At 53.0% G+C, this 15,498-nt stretch overlaps 1 protein-coding gene across 2 annotated transcripts in view; it reads left to right on the plus strand.

The window, feature by feature from the left end:
* Nucleotides 1-3,339, plus strand: part of CATSPER3 (cation channel sperm associated 3) — a 41,426-nt gene extending 38,087 nt beyond the window's left edge. For both annotated transcript variants that reach the window (XM_059174617.1, XM_059174618.1), the window contains 2 exons: nucleotides 805-962; nucleotides 1,900-3,339. In XM_059174617.1, coding sequence (XP_059030600.1) covers nucleotides 805-962; nucleotides 1,900-2,005 — 264 coding nt within the window. In that variant the 3' untranslated portion in view covers nucleotides 2,006-3,339. The remainder of the gene's footprint in view (nucleotides 1-804; nucleotides 963-1,899) is intronic.
* The last annotated feature ends 12,159 nt before the right edge of the window (nucleotides 3,340-15,498 follow it).

A 15,498-nucleotide genomic window follows, 5' to 3' on the forward strand; every position in this document is an offset into this window, starting at 1 on the left:
CAGGCAGCAGGTGCTGTCAGCCCTATCTGGTCTTAGGGAGGGCAGGTTCTGATGCCCTGTGTTTTCCACAGTTGGGCTTTATTCTCTGTATTTTTGTATCTCTCTGCACCTCTTAGGGAGTTGAGGACTATAGATATCGTTTCTCCCTTCTTCCTGGGCACAACTCCACTGCCAGGCCCTCTGTCTGGAATGCTCTTGTTACAGAGGCCCCCTGGCCGCTGGGCAGCCATAGGGGGCCCATCCACTGCGTTGGGCAAGGCCATGGAGGTCCTGACAGGTGCTCCTCAACTCCGGTTTTTCTCAGGTGGAACTAGGATGAGCACAGCAGGCTGGAGATCTTCCGTCCAGAGGGGTATGCCTGTGAAAGCCTGGGGGCAAGCCTTCTTTTTTCAGCCTAAGCTCTCTGACCTCCTCAGGCCGGGCACTGAGTGCTCTGCTGGGTCCTGAACCCCTGTTCCCCCTCCCCTCCCCCATGCAGCCAGTGCATCCCTCCTGAGCCCCTTCTCTGAGCTGGAGTCATCTGCTTGTCTTGACTGTGCCTGAGTTTGTGCAGGGCGGGGTGAGACCACGCCGAGCCATGCTCAGGCTCTCACTGGTTCCTTTCTGTGTCACCTGTCCTCATGTCAGTGATGGTGGCTCACGAGGCTGCTGCGGTCAGGGGGCTGAGACTTGGAGGGAGTCCAGCTGAAGCTGTGATTCGGCGCAGGGTCTCTCCTGGGGCTGGGGTCAGGCCTATGCCTGGGCCCCTCGTGAAGGGTCCCTGTGCCTTCCTCTTCACTGCCCTCTTTATGCTATCCTCTCTAGAAAAATGCTGACTACAAAAGTTTCAGTGAGCTGGTGGAGAACTTCAAGAGGACCCTGCAGCACACTGACCCCATGGTCCTGGATGATTTCGGCACCAGCCTGCCCTTCATCGATGTCTACTTGTCCACTCTGGACAACCAGGACGCTACGATCTACAAGTCAGTACCTGCCCCACTGCCCCTGATCCTGGGAGATGGGGCCTCTCCTAGTCCCTAAGCTTCCTCGGGAGGGGGTGGGGCACAGCAGGTGCCTTGGGAAAGCAAGGGGATGCTGCTCTGTCTGCGAGTGGTTGAACTGCAGCCCTTCCTGGGGCTGCTGGCCCCCATGTGTGCATAGGCCTGTGGCTCAGAGGCCCCTGCTTCCCTGGCCCTCCCCAGCCTGCTCTCACTGGCCCTGCAGTGCTGGGCCCTGGACTCTTCAGGGCCTTCCTCACCACCCCCTTTCCAGAAGTTAGCAAGGCAAGAGCTCAGGCTCCTGGCCTGGTGATGCCATGACATTCCTTTGTGACTCTGGGAAGGTCTCTGCCCCTTTCCCACCTGTCACACAAGAGCCAATGCTACAAAAGCAGTGTGTGAGGCTTTGAGTTGGCCCAGTCCAGGGCTATGCTCTGTGTGCATTAGCTGGAAGGAAACCTGACCATCACTGAGCAGAAAGGCGGGGGCACAGCTGCTAAGGAGTCATGGTGAGCTCTTGAGTGAGGACGGGCACCAATAGGCTGGCTTCATGACAGAAGCCCCCTGGAGGGCTTCATGGCCTGGAGGAACTCAAAGGAGGGGGTCAGGGAACCTCCACGTTTGGCTTAAGAGTGGGCCAGGCAGTGCCTGGTCACTGCCCCGTAGTCACCTCATTTACAGCCCAGGATCTGGCATCTCCAACCTGACATATGTACTGAAATACCTTACTCGGAGGTCATGGGTTGAGCAGTGGACCTGGATTCCAGTTGGCCCGATCTGGCCTCTACAGCCCTTGCTCTTCCCTGCACCCACAAAGACCAGGCAGGGGAATCCCGAGGGTGGGCATGCGGTGGGGTGGGGGGGCTCAAGGGGCATGGAGCCCACCCCAAGCCCAGGCCCTCCCCCCTGGCCCTACCTCCAGGCTTCAGGAGCTGTACTACGAGATCGCACATGTGTTGAGCCTGATGCTCGAAGACTTGCCGCAGAAGAAACGGTCCCAGACCTCCGAAAACTCTGAAGAGACATAGGGGACGTGGGCACCCAGACACCAAGGGGTCTTACAGGCTGTGACAGGCCCTCGTTCAACAAAGGCTTTTTGAACTGCCCTCTCTGAGTTGCTTAAGCTCATGGTACTGCCCTGCCGCAGGGGGTTGGGCCCCGGTAGGCACCCATAAAGTCCAATTGCCCGGTCTGTTCCCCCCTCGGCTTGGGGGGTGGGGAGAGGATGCTCAGGACTTGCCCTTGGCCAGACAGCTCATCCAGGGGCCACACTGGCTCTCTCCTCTCTTGACCTCAGCAGCAAGGACTCATTGGGCTCCTGGGAAAGCCATCGGAGGACCCCAGACCAAGAAGGGCCTCCAGTAGCCCCCTACATGAGCCACGGTGGCTCTTTGTGGGTGCCCCACAGCAGGAAGAGTAGCATTTCTCTCTATGCACCTACTCCCGTGACGACCCTTGTTTGGAAGTTGGCTCTGTTTTTCTCTAGGCTCACGGTGGTTGTGATCCCTCAGTGGGTGCAGGGGGGACCTCCCAGAGGGGTCAGAGGAGCAGCAGTATTGGGTTGTTGCCCCTTGTATGGTCAGTTAGGACTTTTCACTTGAAAGGTGGCCTCTTCTTTGTCCCTCCTGGCCACATGACTAGCAGAGTTGCCGCACTCCTGACGCTCCCTTGATCCAGCCGTGATGGAATTTTCTGAAGGCACAGGTGAGGCAGGGTTGGCTGACACCCCTTGTCCCTGACTGGCCAGGCTGGAGGGCCTGTGGTGCCCCTCTGCTCCCATTGCTGGGGGCTGTTCTCGAGGCCCGTTACTTTAGCAGGCCCTGTCTGACAGAGGGAGAAGGGAGTCCTGGGCAGAGCTGGGGTGGGACACCAGCATATACAGTTGAGGGAAAAAAGCCCCAGACCCACTGGGCAGTTGGGTCAGTGGAAAACACATGGGATAAAACGGAGAGCGGTTGGATGAAGGGCCCCCTGCATGGACCCGTGGTCTGTGGGCATGGGTGACAGCTCCTCCAAGGCCATGGAACAAGTGCACTTGGAAACCTTTCCTCGTGGTTTTGTTCATGCATCCGACTACTATTTACTGAGCTGTGCCAGGTGCTGCAGTGCTGTCATGAAAAAACCCACAGTCCAGTCCTGGTCCTCTTGGGGGCCTCGGTAATCAGTAATCCAGCCAGACTGGATGAGAGACATTTCCTTGAGTAAGTGATGGTTGTTTGCCTGCAGAGAGCATGCGTCTTCTAAGAGAGTCAAATCATTGCTATTTGTAAATGTTCACACTCCCATCGTGTAAAGATGTGGAAGAGGCTTGCCTTGAAGAGTGAGACCTGTCACCATGCTATTGGGGAGCCCTCTGAGGGCGGGAGAGGTAGACTCGTTCTTTCTGAAGGTGCAGAAAACTTTATGCCAGTGCCCTTAGTGGAGAGGGAGGGTACTGAAGTATGCAGGACATGTGAACCCTCGTGGAGTGGGGAGCGGCCCAGGGCTTTATGTCTGCGGTGCCTGACCCTGAAGGCTGGGGGATTCCATGGGCACTCTGGGGTTGTGGCCCTGCCTGTAGGACAGGCAGGCCTCAGGCCACAGCTCTGGTTCAGACCTGGGGCAAAGCAAACACAGCCTGCTGCTCACACTGCTGTGGACACTCTTGGCATTGCTGTGTGCCTGTGTTGCTCAGGAGAATATGAAAACACATTCCCCTGCTCTCACCAGGAATCCCGAGAATTGCCTTAAGCCCCTGGAAGTGAACAAAAGACTAAAAAAAATTAGCCTCAGAGAGGTAAGTTGGAAAGTGCTCCGGTTTTGGAGCGGGGAGGTCTGGATTCTGTAATTGGGTGACCTTGGGCAAGGTGCCAAATCTTCTGAAAATGCAGCTCTTTCCTCTGAGAAATGGGCTGATAAAACTGACCCACTCTGAGGACAGAATGAAATATATGTGAGAGCATGAAGAAGGCTGGAGGCAGCTGTGGCTGGTGCTTCCTCCGGTTCAGCTCTGCCTCTGCTGGGTGGCCAGCCTCAGCGGGCCATGCTGGTCAGGGGCCGAGAAGGCCTGGGCCAACGTCAGGGTTAGGGAGGGAGGACAGTATGGCACCGAGAGCAGGAAGGAGACGTCAGGAGCCAGGATTGGGGGTGGGTGGTAAAGGGGTCTCCATGGGGAGCTGGCATGGAATGAGCTGGAAGGCCTGGGTTCCCACAGGGAAGCCCCAGGCACAGGGCTCTGGGCCACAGCGGGGAAGGCAAGCTGCCTTGAAGGGCACAAGCAGAAGGCTGTCACCAAGCAGGAAGCCCGGAGAGGGTGACGTGCAGAGGGCCAGCCCAGCACTACTGGCAGAACAAGCCAGCGGGTATTTGGCGCAAAGTCCCAAAGCAGTGTTTCTGTTTGGCTCTATTTGTCTGCAGAGCAAACACTGGCAAATTGGAATTCCCACTTGGGCTCTCACCAACTCAAACAGGCCTGGCCACAACTTTCAATTGATTTGCTTGGGGCAGAAGTGCTCTGCCCTGCCCAGGCCTGGCTGTGGAAAGCAGGACCCTTCTCACTACCCTCTAGGCCTTGGGTCCAGCAGAGCTGTCCCCAGATGGCTTTTTCATCTCCATCTTGGCAGTCTGGTGGTTTGGTAGCTGCACTGGGATGCAGGGGACCTGGGCTTGAGTCTTTTTGGGTCACACTCAGGCCTTCCCCTAGCTCCTGTGGGAAGGATCTGGAATCTAAGGCTGGAGGTATTTGGAAGGTGGCCGGATTTTTTTGTTTTTGTTTAACTGCTTGTTGATTCCACCAGCAGGAAGCACTCCCTATATGATGGAGAACCAGGCAGGGAGTGAGAATATAAACTCTCCTATTTATTCCAACAGCCCCTAGAAATCCTACACAGAGATGCTGGGAACTGCACACCTTGTGTTTTCATCAAATGTGTGTGAGACAGGCCACATTCTAATTCAAGAGCCCTTTACCCAGTCAGACTTTGCTCTCAGTGGTCTCTTTCCCCGTTTTGGTCTCTGTCCCTGGCCCAGCTTGCCGGGGACTGCTCTCTGGTTCACAGGCTCTCAAGAGAGAGGATGGCTCTGAATTCTTAAGTAGCCTGCCCAGAAGGGAGAGGCGATGGCCGCCAATACGAGTCCAAGTGCTTGGGAAATGTGGAGAAAGGGGGTAAATGTGACGGAGACAGGTTTATCACCACGTGAGTGCCCCGCTCCTATCCACTCCCACCGCCCGGAGCTCTCTCTGTGCTGGTCCATCCCACGCTTCACCGTCCCAAGTTCTGTCTTTGATTTAATGTAGACTCTGGGTGACAAAGTGCTGGGGAATGGGGGAGAGGCAGGATGGATCAGGAAAGGGAGGAGAGGGGAGCATTCGTCCTCTCTTGGTCTCCTCCATGCTGGAGAGCCAGGATAATGGGCAAAACAGAGAGCAAATGAGGAGACCGACCAGGTTTGATGGGTCTGCACCATCAGGAGCTGGGACAGGGAGAGAAAAAGGAAGTAAAAGCCGAGGGCCAAGAGTCAGAGGCTTTTACACAGAGGTTCTGACCTAGCTGGAGCATGAGGCTTGCAAAGTGGAGAAATGGGGACGACAGGTGTCCTTGGGGAGTGAGGATGGACTCCTCCCAGATGTTCTTTGAGAGAGGCAAGTCGTGGTTGGAATCATTTAAAGATGATTTTTGGTTGCTGTCTCTGCCTTTTAAAAATGGCAACCCCTGAATAGATTTGACCACATAGAATCTGGATTTTATTTAGGGGGCCCAAAGATCATGTGGTATAATAGAGACCTCTCAGGCTAAAACTGGGAAATGTGACGAGGGGTTTACAAACCCCCACCTGAAGCCCGACCTGGGTTCAGAGGCCTCTAGGTGAAGCACCCCCGGGGTTGGTGGCACCACGTGTGGCTAGCCCTTTGCAAAACAAAACCCAAGTTTCCAAAGGAAGGTGTGGAAGAAGCCCAAGGGGGATGAGAATCTGTTCCAGAACTCTTGGGACACTGGGGACTGACTCCAAGCTCTGTAAGCTGGTGGTGATGGGACAATGACGTTCTCATAGCAGGGGCCCCCGCACTGGCCCACAGGTCAGCACATGTGGCCCTTGACTCCCTCCTTCCCCAACAGGACCTTGACGCCTGGAATGGCAGTGTGAGACGAGAAGACCTCTTCACCGAGGACGTGTCCAAGCAGAGTTCAGGCCTAGGCTCTGAGGGTACAGCCCATTCGCATTGTTGACAGTGGAAACGTTACCATCTATTTTGTTGGCATTTCTGCCACCAAGATACTTTCACATACACCATCCGAATCATATCACAACACTTAGGTGTTTTTCATGATTCCCCTTAAACAGGTGGTAAAACTGAGGTTTGGAAAGGTGACAGAGCGCCCCCCTCCCCTTAGACTGTACAAGTAAGGAGGAAGAGCCAGGACTCAACAGTCATGCAATGTGCATTTGCAACACTCTCCCGCAAAGCCATGTGCCAATCTTGTAACCAGTCGTTAGCTCCATTTTACAGGTGGGTCAGCAGGCCCCCACAGGGACCATCACTTGGCAGGGATTGTCCTTAAACGGCAGAGTCAGGATTTCAGTGCAGGCTACACAGGTACCCTCTGCTCCACAGCCTCCCAGCAGCCTTAGTCCTTTCTTTCCAGAGCGATTTTTTTGAACGTTAAAACTCAAGCCATGTTTCCCTTCCAAGTGGGGCCCGAGTCCGAAGTCTGCTGGCCCAGCAGCCCCTGGCTTGGCTTGGGAGCCTCAGAGATGGAGGGATGGTGCGCGCAGATGGGTTGTGACTCCAGCTCCTAATGGGGAAATTACAGCCTGGGCCGCCCGGGGTTTGGCTTACAAGTCACCCTTCAGTGGGTTTTAGTGAAGCTGGCCCACACCGAGGCTTGGCCGGCAAAAGGGACATGCTGGGCGGGATGAGCCCACCTTGGCAGTGCCGTATAGAGCAGCCCAGCTGTTCCTGCACCCAGAAAGTTGGTCTCTCGGGTGGTGACCTTGAAGTCAGTCCTTTCTGGCTCTCTGTTCCCTCACTGCCGCACCTGCAGATAACTCATTAGCAAGGATAGAAGCTGTGGACACCCGAAGGGGGCACTTGGTGAATCTCTTGTCTTGAGTAGCTGGTTTTTCCCCTAACCCTGGAATGAGCGTGCCCAAAAGGAGTGGAAGTTGGCAGATGGGAAAAGCCAGTTGCAGAACTGAATGTACACGATACAATCTGTTTTTGTGTTTGTTTTTGTTTTGAAGAGGAGAAATAATTAAAACCACATATGCAAAGTGGCCATGAGCTATCTGTTCTCTTGCAGGTGGCAGAGGATAGACAAAAGCTAGTACTGGCCAGTATCTGGAGAATGGGTCCCCTTGGCCATGTCTGGCAGTGGCCACAGGCGTGGCCTTCGTGTCAGCAGGAAAGGGGTTTTATGTGCATGTTCCTGGGGCCTGGCAGATCTGCTCTTGGAGTTACCCTGATGTGCCCGATGACTAGTGCATAGGGACGCATGGAGAAGGATGTCTGCAGTGGCGTGCTAGAGGAGAAACACAACAAAAGAAATTAGGACGTTACCCCAATGCCCACTGGTGAGGATGCTGGTTAAATGATTATGAATGTAGACATGTGGTCCTTAAAAATAGTACTTTTTGGATAAGAATAGATGTTCTTGATACTATCCTAAGTCCAAAAAGTGGCTTCTCAAGCAATCCGTGGCAGGATATCCTTTCTGTAATATTATGTGCACACATATAATATATGTGTAAACGCACCTGTGTACAGGTGGGGGGATGTCTGGAAGGTTTTAATCAGTGATGTCTCGGTTGGTCCACATGCTTTTCTGAACTTCAGAAATGTTAAGAATGACTATGTATCCTATAATCAGGGAAAATCACACAATGTTCACCTGGAACGAAATGTTAAGCACAGAACGAAATGTTAAGCACGGGATGTGTGCACCCACACCTGTGGCATGTGAAACTCAAGGAGCTTTGAAGGGGTGGGCAGCAAGCTCAAGAGAAGCCAGGTGTTCACCATGAGTAGTGTGTGCCTGTGCTCAGTACCGGCCTTGCTGACTCAGAGGAGTGCCAGCTCGGGTTCGAATAGAGGAGGGGTCCCGGGCCAACCATGTGTGTGTATGTGTGTGTGTTGGGGGTGGGGTAGTTCATGGAAATCTGTCCTTTAGTAGATTGGGTTTATCCATGGGGACAGAGAGGTATGTGCACGGAAGGGCTGGAGTAAGGGTGGGGATAAGCATCCATCCCAGCATGTCCTAGAAAGTTCCCAGAGAAGCCACAGGCGGGAACAGTTTGGGGAAACCCTTGCCGGGCCCTGCCACAGCCTGGCAAGTGGCCAAGCGGCTGGCTGCTTCGTGGCTGCAGTGTCTTGGAGGGTTTGCCCAGGACTTCCCATGAAATCACTGGGACGTTAAGCCCTTGGTTCAATTAAATGGGTTAATATGCTTTGTCTGATTCTGATGACTAATAATAATATAATGTGATAAAAGCAATAATGGTGCTATTAGCTGTGGCCATTTGCACGTGCCCGCACTGTCCCAGGCACAGAGGGAAGGTGCAGCCCGCCGTCCTGCACGCTCAGGCCTCATTTCCCTCTCATAAAACCCCATTCCTCAAAGCCTTCCCAGCCCCACTCCCTATATCCATTTTCAGGACAAATTACCAACACTTAAAAAAATTGGCCCATTTTGTGTGAAAGCCAAGTCCAAATTACTGTTACTTTCCCCTTTATGTTTTGAAATTTAAAAATGAGTAGGGGTGGGGCGCTGAGCGGGAGGAGTGTGGGAGATGAGGGGAGGGAGAGGGGAAGGAGGGAAAAAAAGGTATGAACGAAGGAGAAAAAATAAGCCTTCTTGTTTCAGTAAAAATGTATTTCTGGAATGATGTTTCAGTTTACTCAGGCAGAAAAATTAGAAATGGTGTGCTTATTAAGCAGGCTAAGTAAGCATGACTATTTTTAGTAGTGTAGTAAAACCTTGGTAATTTGGACCTCTTTAATAAAGATTCCATGATCACGCTGGCTGGCAGGCACACCCTACATGCATGTGTGTGCACGCACGTGTGTGTGTGTGTGTGTAGGCAAGGTAGGAGTGTGTGCGCACGTGTGTGTGTGTGTAGGCAAGGTAGGAGTGTAGATAGGCTGCTGAGTTGGAGGACCTGCATGTGTCAGAGGGGGTGCAGCGAGGGGACACAGGGAGAGGGACAGATTCCCTGCCTATGACAGCCGTTTATTAAACTTTGAGCCCTTTTTGCTTAGCAAAAAAAGAACATCATGAGTGATTCTCCTCTCTGAACACTCCTCTCAGCACCTATTAATTTGACCTCCATTTAAAGAAGAATGTGTTTGGAAACAAAAAGTTCACTTCTGTAGAAATCTGACAGTAAAGGTTTACTTGACACTTGTCACACCGGCTTGCCCCTAAATGAGGCTGAATCCTGGTGGTTGACACGTCATTGCAGGCAGGTGATGACTGACACCTTCGGGGTGAGGATAAGGTCCCGGAGGCACGCCACTCCCTGCCCTGAAGATCACAGATCTTGGTATTTTTAAAGTAATATCTTTTGTTTCGTGTCACTTTTACAAAAGTAACACAAGCCCAGTGAAAATAGCTTGGAAAGGACAAATGAAAAAAAATCCCTCATTTCCCACCACCCCCAGGGCAGCTGGTGTTAACACTTTGTGCATATCCAGAAACTTCCCTGTGCATATATAAGAGCAAGAATGGGATAGTGCTTAAATACTGTTTTATAGCCTGTCTTGTTTGGTTTTCTGGCAGAGAAGCTCAGTTAAAAAAAAAAAAAAAAAGAGGCAGCAGCAGACCTGTTATTTAATATTATGCTAAATTGATAGAGAAAAATTATCCATACCAGTTGTTCTCTCTTGGCTGCAGAATAGACACTTGGTAAGGGAAGTGTCCTGACTGGGTTCCCACTGCTGTGCTTCATGAAGGGATGGAGAATGGGTTGAGGGCCACGGGGGAGGGTCAGCTGTCTGGGGGGCTTGCGTGGTCTGCCAGTCAAAGACAGCTGCAGGGAATTGTTTTCCGATCAACAGCAGACCAACAGTGGTGGTGGCCTTGGCCCTTGAACGTCCTGGGCTCTAGCCTCTCTGGAGAAGGTTGGGACATAAACACAGATACATCTTTTAAAAAAAGAGTTGTGACCAAATACACATGATGTGAAATTTACCATCTTAACCTTTTAAAAGTAGATAAAAGTAGATAGTTCAGCGGCATCAACCATATTCACATTGTTGTGCAACCGTCACCACTGTCCATCTTCAGAACATTTCTGTTCTGAAACTTGGTACCCATTCAGCAATGACTGTCCGTTCCCCCCCCCCCCCCCTGTCCCTGGCAACTACCGTCCTATTTTCTGTCTGCATAAATTTGCCTACTTTAAGTACCTCAGATGAGTGGAATTCCAATAGTCATCTTTTCGGGTCTGGCATATTTCACTTTAGTATAATGTCTTTGGAGTTCGTCCATGGCAGGTATCAGAATATCCTCCTCTTTTGGGGCACCTGGGTGGCTCAGTGGGTTAGAACCTCTGCCTTTGGCTCAGGTCGTGATCCCAGATCCCAGAGTCCTGGGATCGACCCCGTGTGGGACTCTGCTCAACAGGGAGCCTGCTTCCTTCTCTCTCTGCCTGCCTCTCTGCCTACTTTTGATCTCTGTCAAGTGAATAAATAAAATCTTAAAAAAAAAATATCCTCTTTTAAGGCTGAATAGTATTCCATTGTATGCATGGACTCCATTTTTTCCATTCATCTGTTGATGGACAGTTGGGTGGCTCCCACCATAGCATAATGCCGCTATGAGCACAGGTGTACACCTTATCTTTTGGGGTCCCTGCTTTTGTTTCTTTTGGGGAAATACCCAGAAGTGCGAATTGCTAGATCATATGGTAATAATCTGTCAAATTTTTTGAGGAACTGCCATACTGTTTTCCAGAGCAGCTGTACCGTTTACATTCCAACCACCAATGCACACGGGTTCCAATTTCTCTACGTCCTTGCTGACACCTGGTATCTTGTTTTATTCCTAATGGATGTATAGCGGTATCTCACTGTGGTTTTGATTTGCATTTACCTAATGAGTAGTGATGCTGAGCATCTTTTCATGTGCTTATTGGCCATGCGTCTGTCTTCTTCAGGGAGATGTCCGTTCAGATCCTTTGCCCATTTTTGAATTGGGTGGGTTTTTTTTTTTTTTTTTTTGGTTGGTCCAGTTTAAAACCAAAAAAGATTTATTTATTTATTTATTTATTTATTTATTTATTTATTTGAGAGAGAGTGGGTGTCAGGTCCAGAGGGAGAGAGAGAGAGAGAGAGAGAATCCCAGGCAGATGCCTGGCTGAACGAGGAGCTTGTTGGGGGGCTCAATGTGGGGTTCCATCTCGGGATGCCAAGATCACTACCAAGAGTTGGATGCTTAACTGACCGCGTCACCAGGTGCCCCTGTCATCTCACCTTGAAAAGCCGTGCCCAGAGCGGCCTGTGCTGAGCGCGAGGAGTAAGTGTGTGCGGGTGAAGGAAAGAGACAAGAGAGAGGAGAGAAGAGCAGGGAGAGGGAGAAGGAGCCAGGATCTGTTTTGTGGACTGCAGCCCCTCAGTTCTTTTTTTTTTTTTTTTTAAAGATTTTATTAATTTATTCGACACAGAGAGATCACAAGTAGGCAGAGGGAGAGAAGGAAGCAGGCTCCCTGCTGAGCAGAGAGCCCGATGCGGGACTCGATCCTAGGACCCTGAGATCATGACTTGAGCTGAAAGCAGAGGCTTAACCCACTGAGCCACCCAGACGCCCCAATCCCTCAGTTCTTTTATTCAGCAAATGCGCCGTGAGCATGACCATGTGCAGACACTTCTCCAGGTGCTGCTGTCCACACCTGTTCGCCTCAGCGCGCCGACTCTGTGGACTCTGTGACAGTAGCTGCCCTGCCCAGCTGCCAGTGCCCTGCCTCTGGGAGGCTCTGTCCACATGAGTGAGTGCTGTGGGCTCTGCGGTCTGGTGGGGACCTGAGTTCCTAGAAGCTGGGTACCCTTTAGACAGGTTACATGACAAGCCTGAGCCTCAGCTTCCTCATCTATAAAATGAGATGAGGAAGAGAAATAAAATATGTCCGATGCGCAGCAGGGGACAGTGCAGAGTGAAATGGGGCCACGGGATGGAGACAGCCAGAGCAGCTTTCCTCCACCCCCTCCCGATGCAGCTTCCTGCATCTTGACCTCCTCCTCAGCAGCGTCTCTCTGCCCTGGGTCACAGCACCCCCATCCTCCAGCCTGGCTGGGCTCTGGGGGCTGAGTCTCCTGAAGTTCTTACAGCCACTCAGTAGGGGGACACCTGCTCTGGGCAGCACCAGCCAACTGGGAGGCCGGGTCCAGGGCCCTGCGAAGGCAACATGGAGAGTGTGAAGAGTCGGGTTCCTGTGGTGAAAGCGGCAAAGAGGCAGGCCGGCCAGGGGTGGGAGGACGCCGAGGAGAGCTTCCAGAGGGAGGCAGACTAGAAGCACGTGTCTAGGAAACGAGAAGTTTGTAGTACTGAAGGAGACGGGAGTTTGGATTTAATGGCTGATATTCCAGGGTCCTGCCTTCTCCAGAAAGCTGCTCTGTGCCCTCACCTGCTCGCTCCATTCTGCTGCCAGCATCCCGGGGCTTCCTCAGTCCCCCTGTTATTTGTGCCCTCTGCTGCTCTCCTCCCCAGAGCCAAGTGAGCTCAGTGCAGGCAAGTCCTGGGGCCTGGGGCCTTTTCTTTCTCTCTCCCAGAGCACACCTGAGCCCAGCTTCGTGATAGGAATCAACATGAATTATAATTGTTTTTTTAAAGGTTTTTTAAATTTATTCATTTGAGAGAGAGAGAGAGAACACACAAGCAGGGGGTGAGGCAGAGGGAGAGGGAGAAGCAGTCTACCCCCTGAGCCAGCCAGGAATCCCATGTGGGGCTCAATCCCAAGACCTGGAAACCATGATCTGAGCTGAAGGCAGATGCCTAACCATCTGAGCCACCCAGATGCTCCTATAATTGTTTACCCTTCCCCCCATCCCCTGCTGCCCAATACAGATGCCAAGAGAGTACCCGGTGCATGGAGGGGACCAGGGACCTGGGTCCCAACGCTGTCCCTCATTCACTGTGGCATCACAGGTGAGCTATTGATTCTCTCTGAGCCTCAGTTTCTTCCTTTGTAAACATAAGGAGCCCCTCCCTCCCCCGAGGAGGGAGTGCTGGAATTGCTATCAAGTGCTTCTTGGGGTCTGGCACTCAGGAAGGGCCGGATGTTAGCTATCAGTAAGATCTAGAACACAAAAAGAAGGGTCCAGGCCCCTTTATCCCACATTGCGGAGAGTCTTTAGAGGACAATTCTAGGGTCAGGGTCTCCTGGGCTCCCCGGTCTCCTCTGTCAGAATACTCACTACCTGTGGGCCTCTCCTGAGGCCCGGGGACAACAGGGACTGGGCCTGGTTCCACTGGGCCTCCCAGGCCCTGGACCTAGGACACTGGGCTGGGTTCCTGTGGGTCCAAGTCCGGAATGGGTCCCCAGGTGGGATGCAGTGGTGAAGGCGGTCGGTGGGGCTGTCACAATTCACATCCATGACACCCAGCGAAGCCAGAGGGAAAACCCAAGTTGGGCTCCAAATGATATTTTCAGAAAGGACCCATTGAGAAACTTAGAGAAGTCCTATTAATGTGGAAAGCAGGGAACAAGTCCCTCAAGGGGAGCAGCAGGACATGTCCCTTTAGTAACAGCAACACAGCCACCACCGTCAGTAATAACTCTACACCAGCCCCACAACTAATGTCTTACATGTTATCTCCTTTAATCCTTCAAGCAACTGTGTAAAGTGATTGTTATTCCCTTTTATGGAAGAAGAAACAGGCTCAGAGACGTCGTCTCTTGTCCAAAGCAACTCAGAGGTGGAGCCAGACGCAAACCCTTGCTCTCCAAGACCACGGCGAAGCTTACTCGGATGCCAGAGCTGAGTAACTGGCCCAGAAGATGGGGAGGTCGGTGGGCACGCATCATCCTTCCTCTGTTCCCCACACTTGTTCTCTCCTGATGGGGGCCCCGCTGGTCGGGAGCAGCAGGCTCGGGCACGTGGTGCTGAAGGAAGACACACAGCCCACCTCCAGGGCCTGGACTCCTGGGCCAATGCCCCCTCCCAGGCAGATCTGCCAGCTGTGACTTCCCCTCACCTTCTAGATGACTCTGGCAGCTGTCCTTGGGGAGGCCATGGCACCGAGGCAGCCCACAGCCCACAGCCTGGCCTGGTCCCTAAAGCTAGGGGAGGTACCTCGGTTCCCCTCAGTGACCAGGGACTCTGGTGGTGGTTCCCCGTAGTGCCCGCAAACCAGAGCTGGACACCCTCCTCTGGCCCACCTGTTTCTAATTCATAACCGCACTAAGCCTGCAGCAGCCCTTTGGGGCTTTTGGCACCAAGCAGGGACCAAATCTGCTTTCCTCTTTCCTGGGGTTAGTCCCCAGTAGCCAGGAGAAATCACAGCCCCTTCCAGGCCAGACTCCTTCCCCTCCCCACCATGTAGCTCCCGGTGCCGCTGCTGCACATGCGACAGCCTGGTGCTGAAGCTAGGGCAGCCACGGACTGGGCTGGAGCCCACTCCATCACTTCCTGCTGTGGACCTTGGCCAAGTGACCTGACCTCTGTCAGGCTCAGGGACCTCATCCGGGAAAGAGGGAAAGGGGACAATGAGAACGCTTCCTTCTAGGGCTGGCATGCAGGTAAGGGGGCTGACCCAGCAGTGTACGCTTAGCCCCGGCCCTGGGCCCTGGGCCCCAAACGGGCTGAAGAAATGAGAGACAGAGCCACGTCTGTGGAACAGCCCACTGAGCACCCTATTCAAGGCAGAATTCTCATTTTTTTTCTGACTCACAGCACCCTGTTCTTTTTCTTCAAAAGCACTCAGCCCAGTTTGTAATTATACACATGTTTGTTTACTTGTCCGTGAGAGCCTGGACTGTCTTGTTTCCCAGCGCTCAATCCCAAGTGCCAAGGGCAGGAACACAGTAAATGTGGCGTGAATGAATGGCACTCCTTCCCCGGGGCTTCTTGAGGCAGAAGACAACTAGGGCTTTTTACTTCTTTCCCCAGAAGATTGGACTTTCAGAGCCCCACATATTCCTCAGCCTGCCTTCAGAGATGACCCCGTGGTGGTACAGCGGGGAGGGCCGGCTGGTACTCCTCTCTGCAGACACCCACCACGGGGTCAGAAGAGGTGGGCGGAGTCCACCATAGGGTCTGACACTGACCTTGTTGGCCATGCTCCTTGGTGGGTGACGAGGTTGTTCTGGGACTGCTTCTGCCCTGTCACCCCTATCTGCAGCTGCTTGGTCTGGGACCCCAAAGCCACACTGGAGCCTCTGCCAGAGCCCCTTGTCGGCCGTGTCCCCTGAGGCTGGGCCTGAATTTCAGGAGAGGCCTCTCTGCCTTTTTCCTCCAGTCCCATCTCCTAGGTCTCTCCTGCCTTCTGCCCTCAACTGAGACCAGGGCCCCCCTGGCCTTGGCAGATGTGTGAGGCTGGGGTAGGAA

The sequence above is a fragment of the Mustela lutreola genome, chromosome 5, assembly GCF_030435805.1.
Source record: "Mustela lutreola isolate mMusLut2 chromosome 5, mMusLut2.pri, whole genome shotgun sequence".
NCBI classification, from domain to species: domain Eukaryota; kingdom Metazoa; phylum Chordata; class Mammalia; order Carnivora; family Mustelidae; genus Mustela; species Mustela lutreola.